Source organism: Loxodonta africana, chromosome 10 (genome assembly GCF_030014295.1).
Source record: "Loxodonta africana isolate mLoxAfr1 chromosome 10, mLoxAfr1.hap2, whole genome shotgun sequence".
NCBI classification, from domain to species: Eukaryota; Metazoa; Chordata; class Mammalia; order Proboscidea; family Elephantidae; genus Loxodonta; species Loxodonta africana.
In genome coordinates this window covers 32,421,994-32,436,687 of record NC_087351.1, presented here as the reverse complement: position 1 = coordinate 32,436,687, position 14,694 = coordinate 32,421,994, and the positions used below count along the sequence as shown (strand labels likewise).

General features: G+C 39.4%; 1 gene segment (V, D, J or C); it reads right to left on the bottom strand.

Moving 5' to 3' along the window:
* Positions 1 to 695: 695 nt before the first annotated feature.
* Positions 696 to 5,812, bottom strand: LOC111748107 (T cell receptor alpha variable 20-like). The segment is given in 2 exon segments: positions 696 to 5,092; positions 5,459 to 5,812. Coding segments are annotated over 2 exon segments (393 nt in total).
* Positions 5,813 to 14,694: the final 8,882 nt, after the last annotated feature.

Sequence of the window (14,694 nt, the reverse complement as noted above, 5' to 3'; positions counted from 1 at the left end):
TCCTAAATATATACATATATATACCATGAAGTCTATTTTACAACATAAACAAAAACTGACTTGAAGTAGAATATGGACCTAGGTGAAATAAACACACCCATGCCTTGGATAACATTGCAAAGAATGGGAATTCCAGAACACTTGATTGTGCTCATGAGAAACCTTTACATAGATAAAGGGGCAGTTGCTCAGACAGAATAAGGGGATACTGATTGGTTTAAAGTCAGGAAAAGTGTGTGTCAGGCCTGTATTCTTTCACCATACCTATTCAGTCTGTATGCTGAGCAAGTAATATAAGAAGCTGAACTATATGAAGAAGAACGGGGCATTAGGACTGGAAGAAGACTCATTAACAACCCGCGTTATGAAGATGACACAACCTTGCTTGCTGAAAGTGAAGAGGATTTGAAGCACTTACCAATGAAGATCAAAGACCACAGCCTTCAGTATGGATTGCACCTCAACATAAAGAAAACAAAAACCCTCACAACTGGACCAATAAGCAACATCATGAGAAACGGAGAAAAGATTGAAGTTGTCAGGGATTTTATTTTACTTGGATCCACAATCAACATCCATGGAAGCAGCAGTCAAGAAATCAAAAGACGCGTTGCATTGGGTAAATCTGCTGCAAAGGACCTCTTTAAAGTGTTGAAGAGCAAAGATGTCACCTCAAAGACTAATGTGCTCCTGACTTAAACCATGATATTTTCAATCGCACCGTATGTGTGTGAAGGCTGGACAATGAATAAGGAAGACTGAAGAAGAAATGACGGCTTTGAATTGTGGTGTTGGCGAAGAATATTGAATATCCCATGGATTGCCAAAAGAACGAACAAATCTGTCTTGGAAGAAGCGCCTCCAGAATGCTCCTTAGAAGGAAGGATGACGAGACTGCGTCTTACATACTTTGGACATGTTGTCAGGAGGGATCAGTCCCTGGAGAAGGACATCATGCTTGGCAGTGTACCAGTCAGCAGAAAAGAGGAAGACCCTCAACAAGGTGGACTGACGCAGTGGCTGCAACAATGAGCTCAAGCATAACAACAATTGTAAGGATGGCTCAGGACCGGGCAGTGTTTCGTTCTGTTGTGCATACAGTCGCTATGAGTCGGAACCGACTCTACGGCACCTAACAACAACAACAGCAACAACAATGCCTTAGATTAGGCTAGGATTCTAACAGGACAGAAAACATACTAAGTGTAAAGGAAAAAAATTGATTACTTGAACTTTATTAAAATTGGAACTTTTGTACATTAAGGGACATCATTTTTTTTTTATTGTGCTTTAAGTGAATGTTTACAGTTCACATCAATTTCTCATACAAAAACTTACACACACATGGTTATGTGACCCTAGTTGCTCTCCCTGTAATGTGACAGCACACTCCTCTCCACCCTGTATTTCCTGTGTCCATTCAGCAAGCTTCTGTCCCCCTTTGCCTTCTCATCTCACCTCCGGACAGGAGCTGCCCACTGAGTCTCATGTGTCCACTTGAGCTAAGAAGCACACTCCTCACAGGTGTCATTTTCTGTTTTATTGTCCAGTCTCATTTTTGTCTGAAGAGTTGGCTTTGGGAATGGTTTCAGTTTGGGGCTAACAGAGATTCAGGGGGCCACGTCCTCTGGGTTCCCCCTAGTCTCAGACTATTTTACTAGAATTTGAGATCTGCACCCCACTTTTCTCCTGCTCTATCAGGGACTCTCTGTTGTCTTCCCTGTCAGGGCAGTCATTGGTTGTAGCTGGGCACCATCTAGCTCTTCCAGTCTCAGACTGATGGAGTCTCTGGTTTATGTTGTCTTTTCTGTCTCTTGGGCTGATATTTTCCTTGTGTCTTTGATATTCTTCATTCTCCTTTGCTCCAGGTGGGTTAGGACCAATTGATGTGTCTTAGATGGCCTCACACTAGCTTTTAAGATCCCAGACTCCACTCACTAAAGTGGGCTGCAGAACAATTTCTTATTAAACTTTGTTATGGCAATCGATCTGCGTGTCCCCACAAACCATGGTCCCAAAACCCCCGCCCCTGCTACTCTGTCCCTCGAAGTGTTTGACTGTATTTAGGAAACTTCTTAGCTTTTGGTTTAGTCCAGTTGTGCTGGCTTCCCCTGTATTGTGTGCTGTCTTTCCCTTCACCTAAAATACTTCTTGTCTACTATCTAGTTAGTGAGTTCCCCTCTCCCTCCCTCCCCACCCTCATAACCATCAAAGAATGTTTTCTTTGGTGTTTAAGCCTTTTCTTCAGTTCTTATGATAGGGGTCTCCTACAATATTTGTCCTTTTGCAACTGACTAATTTCACTTAGCATAATGCCTTCCAGATTCATCCATGTTATGAGGTGTTTCACAGATTCATCATTGTTCTTTATCATTTCGTAGTATTCCATTGTGTCAATGTACCATAGTGTGTTTATCTGTTCATCCGTTGATGGGCACCTAGCTTGTTTCCATCTTTTTGCTATTGTAAACAGTGCTGCAGTGAACATGGATGTGCATATATCTACTCATGATAGGGTTCTTATTTCTCTAGGCTATATTCCAAGCAGTGGGATTGGTGGATCCTATGGTAGTTCTATTTCTGCCATTTTAAGGAAGTGCCAAATCGATTTCCAAAGTGGGCGTACCATTTTACATTCCCACCAGCAGTGTGTAAAGTGTTCCAGTCTCTCCATAACCTCTCCAACATTTATTTTTTGTGTGTTTTCTGGATTAATGCTAGCCTTCTTGGGGTGAGATGGTATCTCATTGTAGTTTTGATTTGCATTTCTCTAATGGCTAATGATCCTGAGCATTTCCTCGTGTATCTGTTAGCTGCCTGAATGTCTTCTTTGGTGAAGTGCCTGTTCTTATCCTTTACCCAGTTTTTAATTGGGTTGTCTTTTTGTTGTTGAGGTTTTGCAGTATCTTGTAGATTTAAAAGATTAGGCAATGATCAAATTTGTCATAGCCAAAAATTATTTCCCAGTCTCCAGGTTGTCTTTCTACTCTTTTGGTGAAGTCTTTGAATGAGCATAGGCGTTTGAATTTTAGGAGCTCCCAGTTATCTGGTTTCTCTTCTGGTGTTTCTGCATCATTAGTCCTGTTTTGTATACCGCTTATGCTGTGTATTAGGGCTCCTAGCATTGTCCCTATTTTTTCTTCAATGTGGTTTATTGTTTTATGTTTTATATTTATGTCTTTGATCCATTTTGAGTTTGTTTTTGTGCATGGTGTGAGGTATGGGTCTTGTTTAATTGTTTTGCAGATGGATATCCAGTTATGTCAGCAGTATTTGTTAAAGAGACTGTCTTTTCCCCAGTAAATGGACTTTGGGCCTTTGTCAAATATCAGCCACTTATAAGTGGATGAATTTATGTCTGGATTCTCAATTCCATTCCACTGGTCTTTATATCTGTTGTTGTACTAGTACGAGGCTGTTTTGACTACTACGGCGGTATAGTATGTTCTAAAATCAGGTAGTGTGAGGCCTCCCACTTTGCTCTTCTTTTACAATAATGCTTTACTTATCCAGGGCCTCTTCCCTTTCCATACGAAGTTGGTTATTTGTTTCTGCACCTCATTAAAAAATGTCTTTGGCATTTGGATCAGGATTGCTTTGTATCTTTAGATCACTTTGGGTAGAACAGACGTTTTCACAATGTTGAGTCTTCTTCTCCATGAGCAAGGTATGTTTCCTTACCTATATAGGTCTCTTTTGGTTTCTTGCAGTAGTGTCTTTTACTTTTCTTTTATAGGCCTTTTATACCTCTGATTAGATTTATTCCTAAGTATTTTATCTTTTGGGGGGCTACTGTAAATGGTATTGGTTTAGTGATTTTCTATTTAATGTTCTCTTTGTTGGTGTAGAGGAATCCAACTGATTTTTGTATGTTTATCTTGTATCCTGATGCTTTGCTGAACTCTTCTATTAGTTCCAGTAGTTTTATAGTGGATTCTTTAGGCTTTTCTGTGTATAAGGTTATATCTTCTGCAAATAGAGACACTTTTACTTCTTCCTTACCAAGTTAGATGCCTTTTATTTCTTTTTTTAGTCTAAATGTTTGGCTAGGGCCTCCAGCACAATGTTAAATAAGGGTGGTAATAAAGGCATCCTTGTCTGGTTCCTGTTCCCAAAGGCAAAGCTTTTAGGCTCTCTCCATTTAGGATGATGTTGGCAGTTGGTTTTGAATAAATGCCCTTATTATGTTGAGGAATTTTCCTTCTATTCCTATTTTGCTGAGAGTTTTTCTCAGGAATGGGTGTCGGACTTTTTCAAATGTAAAGGACATCATTCAGAGTCTATGTTGTTTTTGACAAGAGCTCATATCCAGAATATATAAAGAGCACCTACAAATGAATAATAGACAAATATCTCAACTAAAAAATAAGCCAAAAACTTGGACAGGCAGTGAACAGAAAAAAATATCCAGATGGTCAATGAATACATGAAAAGGTGCTCAGCAAATTAAAACCACAATGAGATAACACTACATAACACCAGAATGGTTAAAAACAACAAAAACAACAACAAACCCGACAGCATTTGTGGTGAAGATATGGAATAACTGGAACTCTCATTAGCATGATGCACAAGGGGACTGTCGAAGATACCTGGGCAGACTGAATAGTCATGTGCATTTACACATCTTCATTCTCTGGCCATGACACAAGCCTTTATTCTCCATAGAACCTCTTGGAAAGAGGACTTAGGTGCTCAGTAAACACTCCTTTATCTGAGGAGAAAAGGCACAGAGAAGCCTCTGCATTTATTCAAGAGCCCCAGCTATAGGGTTTTCGTATAAGCTGCAGGTGCCAGGAGAGCACTGTGTCCACAGCACAGAAGTAAGTGGCTGAGTCTTCAGGTTTAGAGGCTGTGATGTGCAGTGAACTTTCCTGTTTTGATAACGTGCCTCTAAGTCTCTCTTTCTGGTTTTTATCCCCAACTGAAGACAGGAGGAAGAGGAATTCAGGACCTTTCCCAGGATCTTGCTTATACCACTGTAGGCTTCTAAAATAGGTGACTGAGTAACTGCAGTTGAGGCTGGAATCATCTCCCTCCTGGAGTATCAGTGCCCGAGGACTCTGTTCCACTTGGTCTTCTCCACTTGACCCTGGTCAGGGAAACGAAATCAGAAATGATACAAAGCTTTTAGTTCACTGGTTTTGAAAACAGCCAGCAGGAAACCTGGGGTGAGCTGAGACCCTGCCTCTCGTCTTCAGCTTTGGATGAATGTGCCCATATGGTCCTTATCTTTTCAACTTCAATATATGGAACTTTAGTGGGACTAACTGAAAGGCTGGCAGCTCAAACCCACCCAGTGGCTCCACAGAAGAAAGACCTAGAGATCTGCTTCCATAAAGATTACAACCAAGAAAATCCTATTAGTCTACCCCATGGGGCTACTCTGTCACACGGAGTCACTATGAGTCAAAATCAAGTCCACAACATTTAACCACAACAACAACCTCCAACTTACAGTCAAACTGAAGGCACATGACTATTAATGCATATCCCAGCATTTTCTCCATCCCGATATCTCAGTCTTGATACAATTTGTGATTCCAAACCTTCTTTTCTTAGAAGAGCTGTTTCTGTGTCTTAGTTCTTGTTTTCCAATGCACAAGAGAACCTTTCTGTTGGTGACTCAGCCAATCAATGCAAGCCCTTGGTAACTTCCATGCTTTTGAAATTTAAGGCACCCGTGCAATTAGGGATATGGAACCACTGCCACCTCTTGGCCACACATGCAATCTCACGGTACACACTTTATGTCAACTATAAGGAAAAAAGATAAGGAAATACAGCCTTCATACTTGGAGGGCGTAGAGTATATGACGTTTAAAGTAATACTCAGAAAAGCCCTGTCTTGGCTGCACTGTTCATTTTTCCATTGTTCTTTGAATGACCTTCAAGCTAAGCTGCTACCAGAAGTTCTAAATTACTTGAAATAAAGTGGTAGGTGTAATGGATTTTGTTTCTCTTTAAAGGATGTAAGAATCTGAGCATGTAAAACCTTCAAGCTCTGGGAAAAAGAGAGAGAGAATCAAATACATTGTGGATATGTCTAGAAAGCTTTTTGATACAATGTGCAGAGAACTGGGAAGGTAAATTAAGAAATCCATTTCTGTGAATAATTTTATGCCTGGCTACAGAGAAAAGACCAAGTGTGATGAGTCACAAACTCGATAGATCCCGGAATGGAGGGAGAGAAGAGCATGGCAGAGGGAGAGAAAGAGCTCTCCATTTATGGACCTCAGAGACTCAAGAGCCACTGTGCCCATGCAAATGATAAACATGTCACAGAATGTAACTAATGTACAGTAAAAATAAGCTTTACTTTCTTATTTGACGTCAAGTGCCATAGTTCTCATTCACAGAGGCAACTGCTTCTATCGTGTGTGTGCATGCAAAAACACACACACACACAAAGTACTTTCTGATAAATTTATGCACTGCATTCTGTGCCTTACTTTGTTTGCACTCAAAATATCTTTTAGAGATTCTTTATGATTTAACGGCTGCCCAGTATTCATTGTATGAATGCACCATATTTTAATTAAGCAGTTTTGTATTTTTGCAATTTTAGGTTGTTTCCAGTCTTCTACTAAGTCAATTTATGCTGAAATAAAAGTCCTCGTACAAAGATCTTAGCCCACATGAACAAGTATGTAAATAAAAAATACTCAAAGTAGAAAATCTACAACAAAAGACACTTTTCATGACAGACACACCACTGGATTTTTCACGGAACATGTGTTTATCCAAAAAGTTTTGTAAATAAGTTTGGTCATTGAACGTGTTTTACCTTGTTGAATTGAACATCATTTATATGAGATCTTTGGACTTGTAACAATAGAACACGCTGTCCCCCGTTAGTATATCCTAGAAAAAAAAAAAAAAACACCTACTTTCAGATTCACTGCTTCTGTGTCATTCCATCCCTTTTCATACTCAGCAAAAAGAAAAAATGAGCAACACAGAGTTTTTGAACTAAAAGTATAAACACATTGTTCATTTTTCTTTGAGGATTGACAATCCCTTAGTTATCTACAAATCTTCTCTGTAGTGTATAATTTATCATTCACCGATTTGATTTATTGTAGCCACAGTGAGCAAACTCTGATTCTTACAAAGCATTTTTAAAAGGCAGTTTTTCTTTCCTTCTAAATATGCCTACTTTGGAAAGAAGGTGAAAAGATCAATGCAAGATTAGCTCAGGGCTACTTTGCAGGGTGGGAACTAAGAGAACCCAAGGGCTGAATGTATGATGTGTAACGGAGACAAAGGAGATGATTTACAATTAGAAGTTTTAGCCAAGATTTTCTTTAACACTAAAAAATATTTTTAACTTTTTATTTCACAATAATTATAGGCGCACAGGAAGTTTAAAAAAATGTACAGAGAGGACCCACATATTCTTTACTCAGCATCTCCTAAAGGCAATACGTTGCATAGCTATAGTACAGTATCCAAACCTAGAAATGGACATTGGTACAATACACAGAGCTTATTAAGGTTTCCTAGTTTTACATGAGCTCATTTATGTGTGTCTGTGTTATTTCCACACAATTTTATTACAGGCATAGATTCATGTAACCACTCCACAATCAAGATACACAAATGTTCCGTCATCACAGGTCTTCATGCCACTCCTTTGTAGCGACACCTATCCCTGGTCCTCCAACCCCTGAAAAACACTCGTCTGTTACCTAGCTCTATAATTTTGTTATTTCAGGAACTTTATAAAAATGGAACCATACACTATCTAACCTTTTGGTATTGGCCTTTTTGACTAAATAGGAGTTACAAAAGCATGAGATCCAACATGTTGCTGTGTGTATACAAATTCTTTGTTTCTTTTTCTTACTGAGTAGTAGTATGTCGTGTGGGTTAACCACAGTTTGCTTAACTGTTTACCTATGGAAGGACACTTGGGATGTTTCCAGATTTGGGCTATTACAAATAAAACTGCTATGACTATTCATGCATGGATTTTTATGTAAACGTAAGTTTTCATTTTTCTAGGATAAATGCCCAAGAGTTCCATTGTTGGGTCACATGTAGGTGCATATTTAGTGATATAAGAAACTGCCAAAATATTCTCCAGAGTGCCTTCCCATTTTACTTTACCACCAGAAATGTATGAGTGATCCAGTTCCTCCATATTCACCAGCATTTAGTGTTTTTATTTTATTTTATTTTATTTTACTATCCTTACTGGTGTGTAGTGATATCTCATTGTGTTTTTAATTTGCACTTGCTTATTTGCCATCTGTATATCCGATTTGGTGAAATGTGTGTTTATGTCCACTGACAATTTTCTAATTGGCTTGTTTGTTTTTTATATATATATGTTATGTATGTAGTGGTTAAGTGCTACAGCTACGAACCAAAAGGTCAGCAGTTCAAATCTACCAGGCTCTCCTTAAAAACTCTGTGGGGTAATTCTGCTCCATCCTATAGGGTCGCCGTGAGTTGGAATCGACTCGACGGCAACAGGTTTGGTTTTTTTGGTTTTGATATATACATTTGTATTCTTTATATATTTATATATTCTAGATACAAATTTTTTGTCATATATATGGTTTATGAATATTTTCTCCTAGTCAGTAGCTCATCTCTACTTAACAGGATCTTTTGCAGAGCAAATTTTTTTGTTATTTTAATGAGGTCCAATTTAGCTCTTTTCTTTTGATAAATTATGTTTTTGGTATCAAGTTTAAGAACTCTTCGCCTAACCCAAGTCCTGAAAATTTTACCCTATGTTTTTGTCTAAACTTTTTATAGTTTTACATTTTACTTTCAGCTCTGAGATCCATTTTGAGTTAATTTTTGTAAAATGTTTGTTTTTTAAAAGGGAAATATGTGGTTGCCTTTAATGATAATTTAGCTATCTGCTATGATCACGAATATACCACCAACAACCTCAAAACAGCATAACCAAAATGTAAGTTGAGGACTTCTTACAGAGGAGTGTATCTGCCTCTTTTACATTTGCCGCCTGCACATTTACCTTTAACATTTAAATATACCAACATAACTTGTTTAATTGCAAAGTGGTGGTACAGACAATGAATGCACCGAGCTGCTAACTGAAAGGCTGGTGGATCGAGTCCTCCCTAGGCAGCACAGTTCTACTCTGGCAACCATGGGGTTTTTATGAGTTGGAATCAACTCCACAGCAACTGGTTTGTTTGTTTTGTTTTGTAGCTAGAAAGTGGCTGTAGTGTGATAGCTGTCCACTTTCAGGTGATGCCTACATATTGGGCAAAACCGCCCATAAACCAGCCTGGTGGTCCATGGTTAAGTGTTCGGTCTCTTCTAAGGTCCGGCAGCAATTCAAAAGCTGTTTCTCAAAAAGAGTAGTTATCTGGAGAGGAAGATAGGGCTTTGCTCTAAATCCTGAGTCTGCTCTGTGACTCACTTAGAAGGGCCTGTCAAAGGCTCTAAACGGCATCTCTATCTGCAACTGACACGTCAGGCATCACTGGCTCTACCAGATCGTATGGCCCAAGTGTCAGAGCAGCTTGCACAGCTGCATGGGCCTGCACACAGCCTTCTCTCATTCTGGGCCTCACTCAGAACTAGCAGCTTTTTGGGTCATTTGGTAAATGGGCCAGAGGAGAACACCCAAATGAGGAATATGTTGCCTCCAAAATCTAAAGAGGCCCACTAGACTTTATGCCACCTTTTTAGTGACATATTTACATATTTAGTTATTAAATATGTAAATGTATAAACTTAAATATATAAGACCCAAACCAAACCCATCTCCAGCCGTCAATCTCAGAAATTTCCCACTATACATTACAAGGCAATGTTTTCTAGGATCAATTTGGAACATGGTTACATCTATCTTATGCTCAAAGGTAACTGTAATCGTTCCTAACATTCACATTCTTTTAAACTTTAAAATTCTCTAAGGAAAAAATGCCCATTAATTTTTAAGTCTTCAAACTGAACTAAAAAAATGAGATTGTCCTTCCCTATCTATAACTTACTTGAGCACATGTGTCTGGAAGAAAAGAATATACTCTACATATTGTCTGGAGAATGAGAAATCTCTCTTTCTGTTATTACTTCCTGCTTGAATTGCATGTTTTCACCTACTTCTTTGCACAAACATAGCTCCAGAGTCAAAGAGCTTAGTTTCCCCAGGACATAGCCAGGGTTTCCCCTAATGTGTCAGGAGAAGAGTACTGTTTTTTGTCCTCATATGTGGATTTTGAAAAAGAACAATTTCGAAAGGTTGAGAGTCTAGGAGATTTATTGATTTCTCAATTGAAATTATTCGATTTTGGGAACCAGAGTCAAGAAATTAGTAAAACAAACTTGTTTCCCTTAAACTATAGCTTAGGACTTTCAATGAGAAAGAATAATATATATATATAACAGCTAGGCCCCAACGGTCGATGCAGTTCCATTCCCATGACTCTGCGGTGAGTCAATTTTGACCTAAGCTGAACACCTCTCTCTCTTTCTTTTTAATTTCATTACTATTACCTGGTATTATCAATATCTTTGTAAATCCTATCCTTATTTGACATTGGGGGTTGGAAACATTACATATAAACTTACAGATATTTCTAATACATAAAAAAATACACAACTCATAAAAACTTACCCCAACGATGAAGAAGAGTTTGGTATATTGGCATTTTGTGAGCTGTAGTAATAGCTCCACTTGTGGAAGGTTCTGGATCATCTGCATTATCCCTGGGAATGGGGATGGAGTTTCTAGTCAGGAAATTAGTGAGAGTTGTCTGCATGGCCCTTTTCTTTTTTTCTTCATAACATCTCATTGCTTTCCCGAATCTGCCTGTTGACTTTAGCAAAGTGATCAGTGCTTGGGTCCATGTTTTCAAGCAACTGAAACCCCTGATTTAGTTTAGAAAAAAATCCCAGCTAATCATTTCACTGGAAAATTTTTTGACAACTCTCCTTCCTCCTCTGTATTATTTCTTTCTTCAGCATTTCTTTCCTCTTCAAAATCCAGTTAGTGCACATCTGTCAATTCCCCTTCTTCATGATCTATGAGCTGTTCTACATCGGCAATATCAAGTTCTTAATTCAGTGTTCTTGCCATATGGAGGAAGTTTCACCTCTCTCTTCCATCATATTATCCTGGTCAAATGCTTGGAGTGTGTTCATATAACGCAGCAATTTTTTCCATATCCCGTGTATTCATTTTCCTATAACTTCATCCCAGGAAGCTGTACTAATGACAAGGTGTGCCAAAAACAAAAATGGATGGTCGCAAGTGCAGTTCATTATAACTTGAATGCATCGTAAGTCGGGGACTACCTGTATTTAAAGGTACTGAAGATAAAGATACTTTTTTATGAATGCTGCTTCTAGACATCACATCTGATCAAGAGAAAAGGCATTTTGCTTAAAGTCAAGGTTCCCTCTAGGGCCTCATCTCTGCAGAAACAACCCTGCCTTTTCCTGTCTGCACTGTGACTCTTCCCCAGGTGTTCATAGCATGGGGATGCATCACACAGGGTTCTCAGGTCTCTGTAGGGCTCCTTAAGAAATACTCCTGCAGAAATACACTGCTGAGACCCCGAGCTGTGAGGCTATGATGGTGAGGCTGATGGATTTGGCTGTTTTCTAGAAGTTCAGAGAATACGGACCCTCTGCTGCATTCTGCTCGTTATAAGACTCTTGACAAATAAGGAAAATCGTTTCCTCACTTGGTGGTTGTTTGTACCACAGCAAGTACAAATTTGAAGTACTAGCTTTGTATTCACAATCCAAGGTTATTGGCTCCTCCGCCAGCATAGAAATTCCAGGTTGGGCTTGAGTTACTTTCTGGGCCATGCTGGATCCTGCAAGAAAAAGAAGAGAATTAGTCTGATTCTCTTGGCAGCATCCATGCGCTTGTAAGGAAAGAATGCAAAACTGATGGCAGCAATTCCCCTGCCCATCACTGTGCTCTCCCAAGGCCCATTAGACAACAACAGCCTACCTTTCCCAGCGAACTTGGTAGCTGAGGGGAGCTTGAGCTTGAGTCCTGTGTTTGTGGCCATCCTTACCAAGTCAGATGGAGGCTATGAGAAGAGCATGCTGGCAAGTCTTCCCCTGAGTGAAGTGTGCTGTCTTTTGTCTCATAGTCAGGCCTCAATGCCTGGCCTGTGTCTGAAAGGGCGCCTGCACAATTACTGAGTTTACTGGTGGTGTAGTTGTTAAATGATATGGCTGCTAACCAAAAGGTCGGCAGTTCGAATCCACTAGGTGCTCCTTGGAAACTGTACGGGGCAGTTCTACTCTGTCCTACAGAGTCTCTATGAGTCAGAATTGACTCCATGGCAACAGATACGATTTTTGTTTGTTTGTTTGTTTTAAGATACTTCTGCACCAGAGCAGGAAATGCGATTTCCTGATATCAGCTTGGCTGTTTCTTGCCATGGTTTCTTGCCATGGTGAGAGTCTGACCTGCCTATTTGGTCTCACTGTACTTTAATTGGATAACAATTATATCTGGACATGTACATGAACTAAATTGAAAGGCAGTAATGATGCAGCCATTTGCCATATTCAGGCAATGCGTCTAAGATGGGCTTGTAAGTCTCATAAAAAGTGCGATTTTCTATGAAGTATTCTGACAACTGAGAACAAACAGTCATCCATCTTTTCATAAGTTGTATGCTTTCTTGGCTTCAGCTGAAATCTACAGTGAAATACGCTCACAGATTTTTCTTCCAGACAGGAAGATAAAACTATTCACTCTCAATCATCATAAATTTTTCCTTCTACCCTAAGGCATTGGAGTCAAGGAATATTTACATCCGATGAAGTTCCTTATCTGCTTAATAGTTTCAGAGTAATTTCCTGATTGGCAAAATTTATCCACCTGCAGGTGTCCCACTGCAATTAATAGAAAGTTTGTGATAGAAAAATCTTGTTATCAAATACTGAGCCCTATAAGCACAAGGAGCATAGTCAAACTTGCCAGACCACGCATTCTTGTTTTCTTTTTTGGTAAATGTAGCCATAACAAGCATTGCAGATGGCTCAAGGCTGCAGCCAGCTCACTGCCACAGCAGCTGTGGCTCAAAGGCTCTCCTGGGAATACTGTAGGAGCTTTGTTTCAGCTGCATTGACGTGGTGACCGATTTACTGGGCATCAATGTGCTGACTTCCGATTGTGATTCAGTTGATGGGCTTTTAATTGTCTATATACTTTTCTTCCCTTAAATGAATATATTAATTCAGTGAGGTTTAAAGGCGTTGTTATGTTATGAGAAAATAGAATGTTTATTCTTCAAGTAGTGGTAGAAGTATCAGAAAGTGGCTGCCTCTAGGAGAAGGGATTTGAAAGGAAAGGGGCACAAGGGAACTTTCTGAAGCAAAGCAAATGCTCTGTTTATGGTTTTCCTGCATAAAAAACCAAAGCCTTTGCCATCGAGTCAATTCTGACTCATAGCAACCCTGTAGGACAGAGTAGAACTGCCCCATAGGGTTTCTAAGGAGCCTCCGGTGAATTAGATCTGCTGACCTTTTTGTTAGCAGCCAAGCTCTTAACCACTACGCCGTCAGGGGTCTGTTTTTTTTGCATGGGTGCATGTAATTCTCAAACTCATTGAACAGTACAACTAAAATCTATGCATTTCAGTGTAGGACAAATTATACCTCAATGAAAAAGTGAGCCAAACTGAAATCAAATATACACTAAGAAAAGTAATTTATCCGGTTTTATGTTTACGAAGTTGCAGAAATTTACTGGTACTTTTCTAATTGTTACAGAACAGCTTTAACAGCTGTGGCCGCTGCAAATGCAGCCGACTCCAAATCCCGCTGACTCCTGAGACTTGGAATCGACAAAGACTAGCTGGACTTCAGTCTCCTCTGAGAGGCCAAATAAACACAAATGAAATGATTAAACAAAATGGAATACTGCGCAGCTGTGAGAATAAAGATCTATAGCTACACATATGATAACATGAATAAATCTCACAAAGGTAAGATTTTGTGGAAAAAATTCAAATACAGGAGTACGTGCATTTGTAAGTACAAAACAGAGAGAGAAAATGAATCTGTTCTGTTAGATGTCAGGATAGTGCCTACTTGGGGTGGTAGAGACAGGGAACATGTAGAAGGTGGCCTGGCACTTGGCAAATGTTCTGTTTTTCCACATGGATGCTGGTTAATTTGTGAAAACTTATCTAGCTTTACTCTTACTGGCCCGTCTGTCAGTTTGTCACACTCTGGTGACTTGCATGTTGCTATGATGCTGGAAGCTATGCCACTGATGATCAAATACAGCAGCATCACACATGGGGGACAGGTTTCCGTGGAGCTTCTAGACTAAGAGAGACCAGGAAGAAAGAACTGGTTATATACTTCTGAAAATTAGCCAATGAGAACCTTATGGATCACAAAAGAACATTTTCTGACTTGGTTGCTTTGGACACTTCATCAGGGAAGAGCAATCATTGAATGGGGACATCTTGTTTGGTGAAGTAGAGTGCCAACAAGGGTAAGGGAGACCCTCAATGGGATCGATTTGCCCAAATGCCACAACAATGGTATCAAACATGCCAACAATTGTCAGAATGACACAGGACCTAACAATGCTGTTTTTTTTTTTAATAATTTTTATTGTGCTTTAAGTGAAAATTTACAAATCAATTCAGTCCGTCACATATAGGCTTATATACAGCTTACTAAAAAAACACCTTACTACATACTCCCATTTACTCTCCCCCT